Genomic DNA, 16133 nt, shown 5'->3' on the forward strand with positions numbered 1-16133 from the left:
TAGGTTACGTTAATACGTTAATACGTTAGGTTAGGTGTTCGGTTGCATATTATGTTACGAACGCGCGCGCGAAGAGGGCGTAGATGTCTCTCCAGATGTCCCGCCTACCTGGGGCCGGAGGCCCCACCCACCTGGGCGGAGCCCAGGCAGTGGGCGTGGCCCATTAGGGCCACGCCCCCCCCCCGTCGCCACCCCCCCGTCGCCACCAACTTTTCGGATACCCCGCCCCTTTCCGAAGCCCCGCCCCCTTTCCGAAGCCCCGCCCCTCCCCTCCCCGAAGCCCCGCCCCCCGACTCCCAACATTTGCGCATGTACACCCCTACCCTCATCGCGCATGTGCGCTCCCACCATTTTCCCACCGCTCACGCATCGAAGTCGATACCCTCCGGAGAGCACTCCACAACATTCAGTTCGAGAAGTCATCTCATCGAGAGCAGTCCACTCCACAACAAGGCAGTACGTTCCAACGACCAACTTGATATTTGAGTAAATGAATTAGGAATGTTATTTTTTATATCAACTAACTTTGTATTATTTCTTCTTTTTCAGAATGGCAACCAATACACAGGAGGTGAATAATGCTGTGGCGTCTATTCTGCCGGTGTCCGCTGACCAGGAGGAGGCAGCATCTTCGAGAGCGGTGACGGTTGACCAGCCAACCACTTCGCGTTCGCGAGTTAGGTGCAGATCTTCTAGCCCTGACTTATTCGAGGAGGAGGAGGAAGTCAGGGCTGTGAAGAAGGTTTGCCAACGACCTGCAGCAAAGGTTGGTCCTATTTCAAAGTACCGAGCTACTTGCAATAGGACTAATCCTTATGCAGGTAGTTTTTCGACCTCTCGTAAGAGGGCCTCCACACCAGCAGCAGCACCAGCAGCAGTGGAAATTCCGAGGAGTCCTTCTCCGGAGTTGGTGATATTGTCGCCGTTGGTGACGCGACTACCACCGCTGCCAGCGACACCGGCGGATCCTGAGGTGTTGGTGCCACAGCCTATCGGAGAGGTTAGTGAAAAGATGAGTGTTTTTCTGCAGAGATGCAAGAAAGCAGAACGAGCTGCCCGATCTAGCGAGGCCGCGTTGGTTACCATGAAGCGACAAATGGCTGAAATGGATAACCGACGGAGGGAAATCCAAAAGGAAATGGCCGAAATAGATCGGAATTATGCATCTCTGCAGGAAAGGTGTAAAGCAGAGACCTCTTCGATAAAGCTGTACAAAAAAATAGTGACAGTTATGGACACTCTTTTTGTAGATGAAGTGTAAATATAAGATTAGTTTTAGGTTAGTTAGGAGTATTTAATTATGGTAGTTTTAAGTTTATATTTGTTAAGTTTATATTGAATAAAGGAAAAGGAAGTGAAATAAAGGGTGTACACTGTTTTTTGGTTTGGTACACATTGAACAATGCGATGGTTGGAGCATTTTTCTTCACTTCCTCTTATTATTATTATTATTTTTTTTATTTCAATTCCAAGTTCTTCTAGACAAATACCTCACATCAATTTTTGTGTCCTCTAATCACTTGTAAATAATTTCATGTGAAGAAAATTTAAAAAATAAAAAATAGACATGTTTCATAGTGAAATCGACAAGTATATTTCATTTGTATTTTATCCATTCAAGTATCTCTTTCATTGAATATGTCTTATGTCACTTTGCAATTTACCCCTACTCATTGAATATGTCTTATGTCACACTACAATTTACCCCTACTCAATGTTCCACTCCTCTCCCACTCCCTCTCGAAAGTATAAAAGTAGAAATCATCTGATGAAACATTCAGTTGATCAGCTAGCATCGAGATGGAACCCGATTCAACCTCCGAACCCTATAGCTGCCCGGATCAGGGGTACAACTTCAATTACTGGGATAACAGCCAGGTACAGGTTGTCTCTTCCACCACGGAACCCCACAGTCCGCCATACGAATACCGGGATCACGACATCAGGATGCAAGTTCAACATGTCACTGGCAGTGACGAAGGACACTTGGATGACTCGGAATATCCAGATCCTGACGGATGGTGGGACCCTGCTTATGATGACATTGTCCCAATGAGTAGCGACGACGACGATGATGACGACGACGACTCTGGTGATGATGCTGATGACGAGCTTGACGTTAGACGTCCTCCACCATCCCCTATCCTCATCGAGGATAGTCCTCCGCCATCCCCAATCCTAATCGATGATGATGTCCTCAATTCCGATGATGACATATAATCATCTACTCGTCCATCATTTCCTTTCCTTTCCTTCCACGGAGTACACACTTTTTGGTTGGTGTACACGAGGCACTGCGAGGCTGGGGCAGTGTCTTCCTCCCTTCTTCTCCCTCTTATTAGTTTTTTTTTTCCATAATAATCACTAGAATTTCTCCTAATAATCGCTCAGAGTTTCATTCTTGATGTTTTCGAATCTCAAACACTGTTCTACATTTCACCCCCTCCATTTCATTTCTTCCAATATAAATATAGCAACAATCCCAGTTCTATATCATTCTTCCACAATGTCGAGTACAGGACCCATCCAAGTACATGAAATAGATTCAACGTCTGATCATTTGAGTACAACCTTCGCTCAATTTCTGCAGCGAATCTATGATCTTCCTGATGATTTCGCAGAACGAGTGGAACAAGGTATTCAGGACGACATAGATGCTGTTGACGATAATAATGCGGATGATGTGATTAGTATATCATCTGATTCAGCTGATTATGACGACGACGACATCATGAGTATATCATCTGATTCAGATGACTACTATGAGGATGATATCATTAGTATATCATCTGATTCAGATGACGATACCATAATTATTGTTTCTGATGATGAGGAGCGTTAGTCCATATCATTGCATGGATTAATAAAAAAATAACAGCCCTTTTCAGGGCTACAATTAAAGACTGAAACAATAAAAAAAATAGCTCTTTTCAGAGCTACCATTATACTTTCAAACAGAAACAGATTCATACCATTGTTAACATTATGTTAACATTATAATCTCAAACGAAATATATGTATGTGAAAGTATTTATCATTATATGCATATGAATGATTGACAAATGCCAACTTCAACTTTCATTTAAAGTAGTACTCATCATATGCATAGATATTCAATGACTATCAAATTCCAAATTTCGACTTTTCAGTCAAAGTAGTAATTTATTTGTCATATAATGTATAGATATTCAAAGACTAACAAATAGTAATTTATTTGTCATATAATGTATAGATATTCAAAGACTAACAAATTTCCAACTTAGACTTTTATTAGTCAAAGTATTCATTTGTCACATAATCTATGAATACTAATACAACTAACTACTGTTTGTGTGAATAATGTAGCCCTGAAAAGGGCTGTTGTTTTTTTTTGACCAGTAGGTCCACGGTTATTGTGCCACAGGTTGGACATTATTACATATAATACATGTAGATACTCGGGTGAAGTTTGTTAGTGGCCTCTCGCAAGCTTCACACCAATTCTGTCCCATTTCCATAATTGAGACGTATGCATCCAATGCACAATACAAATCCAAGGGATCTTCCAGTGTCTCACTGACATTGAGTGTTCGCATACCGATCCTCATAGCACCATCACCTTCAGTTGTGTCAGCTTCTATCCCTTCATCATCTCCTTCTTCATCCATGACCCTCTCAAACTCCATCACGTCATCATCTTCGTCGCTTTGGTTGGCCTCGTTTTCAACTTCGTCTATCTCATCTTCATCGACTCCAACATCTTCTGCTTCAACTATTACTTCCTCTAGCGGAACATTGACATCCTCATCATCTGATTCGTCTATCCAATTGTTTTCATCAACAGCAGCTATTCTATTTAATGCAGCATTTATTTTTGCAGAATTCATCTTGTTGTTGTTTGCTCACAGTTGTAGAGAGTGAATGAATGAACTCTAGGTTTGCAAGTCAACTTATATAGGAGGTGATGCGACTCCCACTTGACTCGTTTAGAGTGGAATAGTAGGAGAAGTTATCCCACTATACTTCCACATGATGTTGATTTGTATAAATAGAGATCGTAGGTATAGGAGAGAGCATTCAGAGTTTCTGTAAGTCATCTCTTAATATTTCTAATCGAATTAGTAAAATGCCGTTTCCAAAAGAGTGGAATGAAAAACCAAAAGTGTGTGTCTACCCAATGATGATTGCAGGGGCTATTGTGTGCTACTTTTGTCAAATAAGTAGACCTAAGGATTCAATCAATCCATGTACTGGTATGTGTAGTGATTGCGTGTTGCGGATTCAACTATCGCCTCCTTCTCATCCACCGAAGCGAACAAAATCGGATTATCGTCAACAACAGTTACAGTGTCTGAAGTGTTCCGAACCTATAATATTTAACAATATAGGTATCTGTAGAAATATTTGTGGTACCTGTGCTGCCGTTCCAACTCCACTGCAACGTTGTTTGCGTTGTGATACATATTCCATGAATTGTTGGAATCATGTATGCAATGCATGTAGAAGTACTTGGGATCTGTGTGAGAAGGTTGGTCAACTCTACCCCAATAGGAGAATCCATTTTTTTCAATGTTGGTGTTTGACGCACGAGCAACAACTATTGAGGAATAGAGTCAAAGAACGTTCCACATCCACAGAGACATATTAACATTTTTCATTTTTTATTATCGTTATTGTCCTCTATTATTAATATATATATATATATATATATATATATATATATATATATATATATATATATATATATATATTTTGAATTTATTTGTATTATTTTCTAACATTTAAAAATACATGCATGCAACACAAAGTTTTCCTCTTAAATGACAAAGATTGTTACATGCGTGAATAGTTTAGTGAGAGAGCGCATGTGCCAGTTGATGAAAGAGCGCATGCGCTAGTTTATTTTCTTCTATAAATGGTGAGGTCTCAGTAACATCATCACCTTTCCTATCCACATTCTATTGCTATCACATATCATTCCTCAGACCTTAATAATCATGAGCTCTATGCCGCTATTGATTGCTGAAGATGGTTCACCACTTGTTGATATCGATCAGACTGATTTTGAAAATATTCCAGTATTACATTTATCGAGTCAAGATTCGATAAATGATTTTGATATTAACGACTTCGTTAACTTTGCAGATGTGCCAGAACCAAATGAGCAAATTATTATTGAAAATCCGATCGTTTCGCAATTATCATCACTCAAACACTCTTCATCTACCCTTCCTCTTGGTGTTGATAAGAAATCTAGAACAATCAAGAGGAAGGTTACTAAGGCATCTTCATCGATTGTCACTGACTTTAAAGAAAAGAAAGAATCCAAAAGTGTTGTGCGACAGAAAAAACCCGCAACGAAAAGTGACAGATCGAAGAGGAAGCCAAAAGGTACTCCTAAAGAAATGAAGAGTGATTTGAAAGCTGAACCGCTATCTTCTTTCAGTCCCCTCCATCGGTTTGGGGAAATGAAAAGGAAAGCAAAATGCCGTCTTGTAAAGGCACAGATGACTATTGCTGAACTTGAAAAGAGTGAGCGAGCTATTAATGCTAATAATGAAACTCTTGAAGCATTAGATGCCAAGATTGCATTAGCGAAGGTTGAATTGGCTAGAATGTCTAAAGATGCTGATGAACTCCGTTCAAAAATTGGTAAAGATAAGCAATTCCATCAACGTTCGAGAATGCAAGCTCAGGCTGAGCTTGAGGAGTCGACTAAGCTTTATGAGACAGCATTATCAGTGAGAGATAATTGGCAAAAAGAGTTGGATACTGCATTTCAAAGTGACGGCGATTAGTTTTGGGAATGATAATGTGTTTTCAATATCGTGAGTTGAAAAATATAAGCGGGAATGGAGTATACAATTAATTTGGTTTGGTATACACAGAACATTGCGAATGGCTGGGGCAATGTTTACCGCTGCAATATTTTTCAGTTCACATACTTATAATTGAAATGAAAACAATAATGAACTTTAATATTACTTTATTCATAAAAGTCACTATTATATACATTTAAACCATATTTGATTCATCAATCCAAGAATTTTGTTCGCTAGGAAGGCCTAACCACTTTACATATACTTTATTTTTTCTTCTCTTCAACACCTTCTCAATCAGATATACGTCAGGATTCTCGGTTCGTAATAACTCTTCTTCGTAAAAACATCCTCTAATCGGCTGTTCATTCATATCTTCAAGATTATAAGTCGTTGGGATGGTTTTATTAATTTTAACAATCTTGAATAGCTCCGTGGTAAAATTCGCAGTGTAAGACTTTTCAAAAATATGTTTGTATTTACTTATACGTACAATATCATTTAATTGGAATTTGGGTTTACTTTGTCTTCCTCCAATTCCATTGATACCCTTGAATTTTAATTTTGTTGTTGAATCAACATTGATGGGTGCCATACCTATTGTACGATGAACTTTATTATTATATCTACTAGTTATAATTGGAAGAATATCAAGCCATTTGTGGTGACCTCTCATCGAAAATTCCTTGTAGAGCCATGCCTTTATTGTACGAATCACTCTTTCTGCTATAGCTGCCTTCTTTGTGCTAAATGTTGAATAATGATTGATATTATATTCTCGCATGAGAGATGAGAAGCTTTTATTGAAAAATTCTTTCCCTTGATCGCTTTGTATGTGTTTGGGGGAGTATTTGGCTTCTTTCAGTACATGTTTCATTGCATTAGTTACTGTACTACCTGTTTTATCTTTAACTGCTACAGTCCACAGATATTTGGAGTAACAATCTATCACTACAAGTATATATCGGTATCCTTCATTACTTTTTGCATAAGGTTGCAGTTCAGCTAAATCTATTTGCCATAGATCTGCAAAACCTTTGATGGTGGTTATTCTTCTACGAAAATTACGTCTTGCAGGTTTATGTAATTCATTAACAACTTGTCGTTTGACATCACTTATTTCATTAGTCATTCTATTTCAATATGATTAAAGAGAAAAGGTGATAATGTTACTGCATTGAATGATGATGTGACAGTGATCATTACATGTGAATATGTTAATATATTATACCTTCTTCACGTAATTCTTCAATTATTGAAATTATTTCATTATCATGTCCGGTATGTCCGGCTGACTTTGAAGCTACCAATAGTCGTAGGCGAGCAACTAACTCTTTCGGTGAATTCCAGTACACATAATTCACAGGTTTAGAATTATATATTTTCTCCATTTTCACTCGTTTGAGTGCTCCACCAATTTTACTTCTACTTCTTATTGGATATTGTCGTGAGTCTAATAGAGGTTTGATAACTTCACGAAATTTTTTAGAATTTGTATTTTTAAAACCATTCTTCAGATGATATTGTTTATATGGAGCATTCGTTATTTTCAATATTTTGGAATATACTTGACGAGTTTCTTCATTATCAACATCTTGTGGATTCTTCAAAAAAATCATATCATACAATTCTGGACTACCTGCGCATTCATATTTTTTCACTTTATTAGCATCCCAAAATGAAATGTTTCCATCTTTGAAATTCACCACTAGACTTCCCATTTTCAGCTTTTGTGTAATTGGATCCATACGTACGCCAAATGTTCCATCATATGCTGGATTTCTAGATTTTATATTATTCAAATGTTTCATCAAAACATCTTCACCACTTTCATTCATAACAGGTGAGATGTCAGGATCCGAGGAATCGATGTGGGACGATGATGGTGTTTCGAATAGAGTTGTTCTCATATCGTCTTGAAGTGTGCTCGTGTCACTATTCACAGATGATACACTACCAAAAGATTGTTTTCTTCCTATTGGAGTACTCATGGGATAATTTGAAGTAGATTGAACAGTTCCATGATTTGGTGATAACACTGGTGATTTAGAAGTAGCGTTTGATGATAAAACATTCAATGGTTTCATTATGGGCTCATACAATCTTTCAAGTGTCGTACGATTTTCAATATTATCATTCTTGATAGAGTTGAATTTCTGCCTGACAGCTTCTGTTGTCTCTACTAGTTGACGTTTCAAATTTATTTCATTGTTTTTATTTTCAGGATCTTTTTTTGTATTCATAATGCCCTTTTTTTTGAATTAAAGCTTAATTCGTTGGTGAAGTGACCACTACAATATTCAGTGATCGAATAAGTTCCAAAAACAAGATCATGGGTATATAAAACTATCGAATCCTTTGCGATATCTACCTTCATCTATTTTTCTATCCTTATCAATGACTAGAAATCCATATTGGTCCTCCCAGCATTTAACACACATCAATTGGAATTGTTTGAATGTTACATCGGGTGAAACATGATCTGAATAAATGTGATGTAAATTCGTCTCATCTTGTTTGAACATTATAATGAAATTGGTATTATCACGCACTAACTGTTTGGGTACCCGTGAATATGTCTGTGCTAGATAAAAACAATCAACATCCTTATGACGTCCCATACAGAAATATGATCTAATAATATCTTGCTTTTCACATATCACATCATCGAAAATGAAAACAGAATTAGGCTTAGCGTCGGAGGGTTCCACTATTTCTGCATTATTGCTGAATGTATAAAAACCTAATCCTTTTATAGGTTCCAAAACACTTCGCAAGTACTGATATTTAGGTTGATTGAGTGATTTCGAATAGAGATACACATTTCTAAATCTCAGTCCTTGTGGATGTGTTAATAGTGATATCATTGCATTCGTCTTTCCACAATTTGAAGGTCCTATAATGAGTCCTCGAACTGATGATGGAAGTAGTGGACCATGTCTGAATACCCTTTGTCCATTCAATCCACAACCAAATTTCTCATCTAGATTATCTACAGCAAACTTTTCTTTCTGTTTTACAATGCGCATCGTGCCGTGGTTGGAGACTATATAAATGTTATTAGCTTATTCATTTCAATGTGTACCATCAAACGATACGGACGTATTGAAAGTGATCGTAAAATTAAAAGAGGTTGTGGTTTTGTTAATGATTTAATAAACAAACTTCCTTTCGAATTACATCTACCCGGAGGTTATCAATACTGTGGACCGGGTACAAAATTGAAACAACGTTTAGCTCGTAACGACCCTGGAATCAATAAATTAGATATTGAATGCAAAAAAACACGATATTCAATATTCTAAGCATCCATCCGATCTTGCAGCAAGACATTTAGCCGACAAAGAACTTGAATACAGCGCTTGGGATAGGGTTAAATCGAAGGACGCGAGTATTGGGGAAAGAGCAGCTGCATTACTTGTCACCAACATTATGAAAGCGAAAAGACATATGGGCATGGGTTGTAGTACCAATAAGAAAAAATGTAAGAGGAAACAAACGAAGAAAAATAAAATTAAAAAAGTTGCATTTGGTGCTGGGATAGTCCATAAAGTGCGAAATGTATTGAAGAAAGCTGGTGGGAATCAATTTGTGACGAATAATAGCAAAAAAGCTATCACTGTGGCATTGCAGGCGGCACGTAAATACCTTAAAGCTGCCGGTGGAAAGAAGAAAATCCGCACACCACGCATAATTCCTGTTCCCAAGATCGGTGGACTTTTACCATTGATACCAATTTTTGCTGGACTATCCGCACTAGGAAGTTTGGCGGGAGCCGCTGCTGGTATTACCAAGGCCGTGAATTCGGCAAAAGCCAGCAGAGCGGCTTTAATGGAAGCCAATCGTCACAATAAAACCATGGAGGCTGTAGCATTAGGCAAACGCGGAAGTGGAATATATCTCAAACCATACCGTAAAGGTTTAGGACTATATTTAAAACCATACAAAGCCACAAACAAAACAAAAAACTAATTGAACCCCTACCTCAGAGGCCTCTTACTGATCTCGATCTCAGTTATTATGCACAAAAAATGAAAATTCCACATTTTCGTGGTGTTTTTATGCGTGATAGATTACCATCTTCAGGTCCAAAACAAAACGAGACAGCTATTGTTAATTTAGATGGAATAAGTGGACCAGGAACACATTGGGTGGCATATAAAAAATGTGGGAAAGAAGTCACATATTTCGATAGTTTTGGAGATCTACCCCCACCATTGGAATTGACTCGATTCTTTCGAAAATGTTCGAATGTAAAAATCAAATATAACTATGATCGACAACAGAAATTTAATACAGTTCTCTGTGGTCACTTGTGCTTGCAGTTTCTCTCTAAATAATTTTCCAAATAAAAATGGATTCAACACCAAAACTGGATCGGGAGGCTATCAAGGGAATGGGGTTTTCACTTAGAATGTTTTCAAAATATGGTACCTTGAAAAAAATGGATAAAGTGATGCTTGCAAATATGCCTAAGGAAGTGATACTTGCATGTGTTGCACATGAGATTGCATATGTTTGGGAAAAGTTGCCTAAGCATCTGCAAGATGACATCGATATAATGAAACATAGATATTGTTATGAGCACCACCACCACGATCAAAATTCAGAATCGGATGTTAATGACGGTCCTATACCTCGGAAATCTATGTGTTGTATTTGTAATATAGAGGATGTGAATATTGGTATCAATAAAAATGATACTTATTACAATACAACACCTTCCAAAAAGTGTAAATTGTCTCAAATGTGCTGTTGCTGTGTACAATAATAAATTGAAATGTGTTTCAAAATATTCATCAGTCATGTCACGAAAGTTCGAGCTACAAGCTGTCGGGACAAGTGTCTTGAGTGCGGATTTTTTTCCACCAATTGAATTGGATAGGAACAGTCGTTATGGATTAGGACTTTTGGGATTCTATGGGTGCAATACAATCAATAATATAACTGAAGCTAATAACTTAGTTAGTTTTAGAATCAGTAATGACAACTCATCGATACCCCAAAAGTTGACAATTGAAATTCCATGTGGTGCTTATGAAATAGAAGAGATCAATGCCGTCATACAGAAACATATCATGTTCAGATTGTTTCATGATAAAAAACCAAATGATGTCGTTGCAGATGATATTTTCTATCTACACGCCAATAATAATACATTCAAATGTGAAATGCGATCCAAATATGAAATTGATCTGACACATCCAAATTCAATAGCAGAAATGATGGGGTTCGCTCATGAAATATTTCCACCGAATCAGATACATGAATCATCATTACCAATAAACATTACAACTGTGAGACTTATCCGCTTAGATTGCAATATAATATCTGGTTCATATATAAATGGTGAAGAATCCCACATTCTTTTCTCATTCGATATTGATGTTGAACCTGGCTACAATCTCACTAAAGAACCACACAGTATTATATATATGCCTGTCAGTCCAGAAGGTCGTCAATTGATTCACAACATTACAGTGCGTATTTTGGATGAAAAAAATAACCTTATCGATTTTGGAAGTGAAGAAGAGATTTTCATTATTTTGGAATTGAAGAAAATCGAATAACTGTTGTTATGGGTTTCATTTATAATAGACAAAATCGCATTGAACAATCCCAAACGAGTTGCACTATCAAAAAGAAAGGTGTGCATAAAAAGAAGCTCATTCCACAAGTGTATGCTAAACAGTTAGCACATAACGCTCTGTCTGTGAGTGATCTTAAATTTTTGAAATCGATTGGATTGAAAGTGAGAAAATAACAATGGTGCTCGAAACAAACAATGAAAAGTTGAATATATTCAATGAACCAGTGCTCGATCATTCTCTCATAAGTTTACATGAGCACACATATAAGCCCTATGGATCACCGCTATTCAGGAATTCGGATGAAATCAGAATTGCAATCAATAATCAAGATGTTATACTAGATATTGCCGAGAGCTTCATTTACATAGAAGGTAAATTCACCCCCAAAGATGTAGCGAAAACATGCTATCTCTCGAATAATGCAATTGCATTTCTCTTTGACGAAATTCGTTATGAAATGGGAGGTGAACAAGTGGCTGTTGTTAGAAAACCTGGGATAACATCTACAATGAAAACCATGATATCATTTGGACAATCTCATGCTAACACATTATTGACATCTGGTTGGGGACTTTCACAATTGAAGCAAGATATCTTGGATACAAACAGTCATGTTTTTAGTGGAAAACTACCACTGAAATATTTGATGGGTTTTGCTGAAGATTACAACAAAAGTATCTTGAATGCCAAACAGGAATTGATTTTGATTATCGCTCGATCATTCAAAAACTCATATATAGGTGAGGTTGATGCTGATTTGGAAATAAATAAAATCGAATGGAAAATAAGGCATATTGTACCAGATGATAAACACAAGCTCAAACTTTTGAGTAGAATAAACAAAAGCGGTCTGAATGCCAAAATCAAGTTGGCTTATCGTATGTGGGACCTCTATGAACTACCATCATTACGTGGGACTTCTTCAGACATATGGGCCATCAAAACAACTAACGCATTGGAAACTCCTCGTTTTGTCATCATCGCATTCCAAAGTACTACCACATCTGAAGATAGAACACAAGATATTACAAAATTCACAACTGCTGATATCAATAGTATTCGAGTATACTTGAATTCTGAAGTTTATCCATATGAGCGTTGGAATTTGAATTTCGATAAAAAACTTGATGCTCCTGCTTATTATGCTTTTGAGAGTTTCCAGCGAAGTTATTATGATAAAGATATGAGTGAACCTCTGATGGACATTGGACAATTTAGAGAGAATCCACTATTCGTCATCGATTGTTCCCATCAACCGAATGCAACAAAATCATCAACTATTGATATAAAGATTGAGTTTGAGACGAGGAAGACCAAGTTTCCAGACAACACTAAAGTATATGCATTAATTTTGCATGATACAGTTTTAACATACAATGCATTGGATGGTTCAGTTCATAGCAGATATTGACGCTTTTTTTTCACTCTATCATGTACTGTTTTATGATCTTTTTTTTTATTTGTAACTGACTTATATCATGTATTGTATTTTATATCATATTTATTGTTTTGTAATCATTTTCTATTGTATTTCATCAGATTTAAATAAATAAAACATGAAAATAATACAAAGTTTTTTATTTGACATTATTTATGATTCACAGGAACATACAGACTATCTAAAATAACTTCTTCCTCATAATCATCATTTTCGCGACCATCTTCAATTTCCTCTCGATTTTCATCATTCAATTCAAAGTGATGAATAATCCATTCTGGCAAGTATGGTTGGAGGCTATACAGGAATCTTCTTAGGTTCAGTTCAATCATAACCTCACAAAGTTGCCACAATTCCAATTCATTATCCAAAAATTTGTTGCAAACTTCTGCACCACTCCAATAGTTCTCAGCATCACGAAGGCATAATTCGATTTGTTTTTCATCATAGCATACACTCATATCATAAACGCTTGCATGTTCGACTCCATCACCCAACACCTTCAATTTAGACGACAAATGTTGAACCGATGATTTGAGATCTACAATATCGACCCAATCTTGACTTGCGTACTGCATCCACATCTTTAAATGGTGGAACTGAAATCGAACAAAAAAAAACAATAAGCAACCTCCAATTTTTCAGTGATATAATACTCACATTCCCATTTTACTTGTAGTTACAAAGTGAGTGTATTCAACTAAGTTAGTAATGTTTATATTTCCATATAATTATCATCTAATATATGAATATTAATAAAACAATAAGAAATTCATTATAATTACTATTATTATTCAATCATATTGAATTTGACTAGAGTTATCGTTTTCACACCAAAAAAAACTTTGTAAGCTATGACCTAAAGAAATTCACTATAAATTATTACTATTATTCAATCATATTGAATTTGACTAGAGATCGCGTTTTCATGCCAGCAAAACTTTGTTGGCTCTGTCCTAAATACATCATCGTATATTTACCACCTGATGAGTTGATACAAGATATATCGTCATCACTGAATTGCAACGAAATACGTTTTGGTAGCCATGTTTTAAATAATTTATCATTGCTCACATCTTGCAAAGTTAATAAAATTGATTTACCAAATCGTGTAGAATAAGTTGACATATTTTTAATTATGTACACTTCATCAATTGGCAATGATGATAAGGCCTTTTGCTCTAGTATTTCAACCTCCTGTACAATCAAATTATTAATTTTATTCAAGTCTACTTTTGAAACGGACATGATGAAAATATATATGAAAATATAAACAATTTCCAACAGACAAATACACTCACCGTCTTCCTTCTATTACGAACTGAATAACACTCTACCAATTGCTAACTGCTGCAGATATATTCGTCAACTGATTTCATAGTGTGCCAGGCATTTCTTTTATATTAAACAGTGTGAGTCACCCCCACCATGAAACCGTGAAAGATTCACATTGCTAGTTGCTATCCACTAGAGATGCCTGACGTCACAGCCAAGCCCATCTCCCAACTTGATGCGATAACAGTTGCCGGTACGAGCAAGCAGTGGTCGTTGCGGTCTCGGAGAGGGTAGACGCTAGGCAAACGGTCCTCGGCTGCCGTTGTGTCACCATCGATAGCGGGGCTAGAGCGAACCTTCATCGCTTCGGGAGAGGTGAGGGCAGACCGATGAATACGCATTACTCTGCCACACGTCGTGGAGTGAACATGTCGCTCTCTAGCCGTTGAACGGTTATTGCTGTGACGTCACTCCACTACTAACTTGGTGCCCTAACACCGATGGAGCATTTATTACTTGGAGGATCTTCGAAGTATGCAGACGTATGTTTGTACATAGACAAACAAGCACATGATGAAACCCTGTACCGTGCATTCTCCTACACACACACACACACACATAAACACACAAAATCTCATATGAAAAAAAAATCTGAACGATCCATGCACCAGACACTTCAAGGTCACAACGCCTTGACTTCACTGCACAACAAAAAAACTTCACCAAACAACAACCAATAAAAAAAGCAATTAATACGTCATAGTGGTGGGGGGAGGCCGAGAATCAGCTGTAAACAACTACTAAGGGGGAATTCACAATCACAGCAACAAATCAAATCATCAGAACGTACCCGGTAATCTCTTGAGAGAAGAAAGGATAATATCAAATTACATCGAATCGTAAGTATTATTGCAATTATATATGTTTTGTTAATGATAAAAAAAAATTGACTAATATTTCATGTTTGAATATGAATTTTTCTCTGTTCATAATAATAATTCGTCAAAAAATAATTATTCAAATAGTGATTCAACTTTGACTTTCAAGTACAACGACATTACAAAACATAAAAAATTCACAAAAATCCATTTGGTTATTCATGTACAATTTGCAATATATTGTGGTTTGAAAATGACCTAAAAATGTCGTCTGATAATTATAGAGATTTGTTGAAAAAAATTACGATAAGAAATAATATAATTTTGAAATAATATATATTCATATTCAAAAATTGAAATTGACTAGGTTAATTATTTCATTTCTTTGAATAGACAGAGTTACTGACATCAATACCAACTTCACATTTCACCAAATGGTCATTTTGAATTTTTGTCTACACTGATGCCAAATTCAATTTCAAATTAAACCGTCAAGATTGCCAAAGTTTCTAAACATTAATGTCGGATTATTATTTTGTCACCCAATTTGCGTGGCGGAGTTATTTGAAAAAAATTGTTTTGTTCAAGTAAAAAAGCAGCAAACTGTGTCTACAATATTAAAACATCGTATCACTGTGAAAATGACATTTTTATCCATACGTTTTATTTGCCTTTGAAGGAATTCAGTTGAAATGATCATCTAGTTCTCTGATTTTGACGGTATTTTACAAGATTCAGACCAAATAGATTGCTTTGCCATTGCTCGACAGAATGTTTATTTTTCAGAGGTATGTGAATCGACTTCTTCTATCATTTTCTTTTCGTGAGATGTATTTTTTTCCACATATTTGGAACATGTCGAGTAAAACGAATTCAAATTGTCGAGTTCTAAATGAAGTGCCTGGTCTGTAACTCTGAACGGGACGGCACATCCACTTATAAAATATCCGACACGAACAGATAATTCAAACCGCTCTTCTCCCGAATCCTTTTCTTCAGGACATTCCCCATTATACCCACATCAAGCGTTTTCTCTTTTTACAAATGAAATAACATTCTTTCTCCATTATTAAACGTACAAATCGTCGACGTTGCTATGAGTTTTCTTCTATCTAGAATTTCTGTGAAGATGAAGTACGGCACACACATTTGA

At 36.6% G+C, this 16133-nt stretch overlaps 1 protein-coding gene across 1 annotated transcript; it reads left to right on the top strand.

The window, feature by feature from the left end:
• The first annotated feature begins 246 nt into the window (after positions 1-246).
• Positions 247-2303, top strand: LOC141485949 (uncharacterized). Its single transcript, XM_074183675.1, has 2 exons — positions 247-486; positions 550-2303. Exons 1-2 carry the CDS (start codon positions 335-337, stop codon positions 1259-1261), a joined length of 864 nt encoding a protein of 287 aa, XP_074039776.1. The 5' UTR covers positions 247-334; the 3' UTR covers positions 1262-2303.
• The last annotated feature ends 13830 nt before the right edge of the window (positions 2304-16133 follow it).

This window comes from Leptinotarsa decemlineata, unplaced genomic scaffold (genome assembly GCF_025532065.1).
Source record: "Leptinotarsa decemlineata unplaced genomic scaffold, Ldec_3_MD MMD2_tig00026340_RagTag_RagTag, whole genome shotgun sequence".
Classification (NCBI taxonomy): Eukaryota; Metazoa; Arthropoda; class Insecta; order Coleoptera; family Chrysomelidae; genus Leptinotarsa; species Leptinotarsa decemlineata.

Bases quoted from the DNA above. Each gene is read 5' to 3' on its own strand.
- LOC141485949 (XM_074183675.1), top strand. From the start codon at position 335: ATGTGCGCTCCCACCATTTTCCCACCGCTCACGCATCGAAGTCGATAC. The intron at 487-549 runs GTAAATGAATTA...CTTCTTTTTCAG, and splicing joins ACGACCAACTTGATATTTGA to AATGGCAACCAATACACAGG.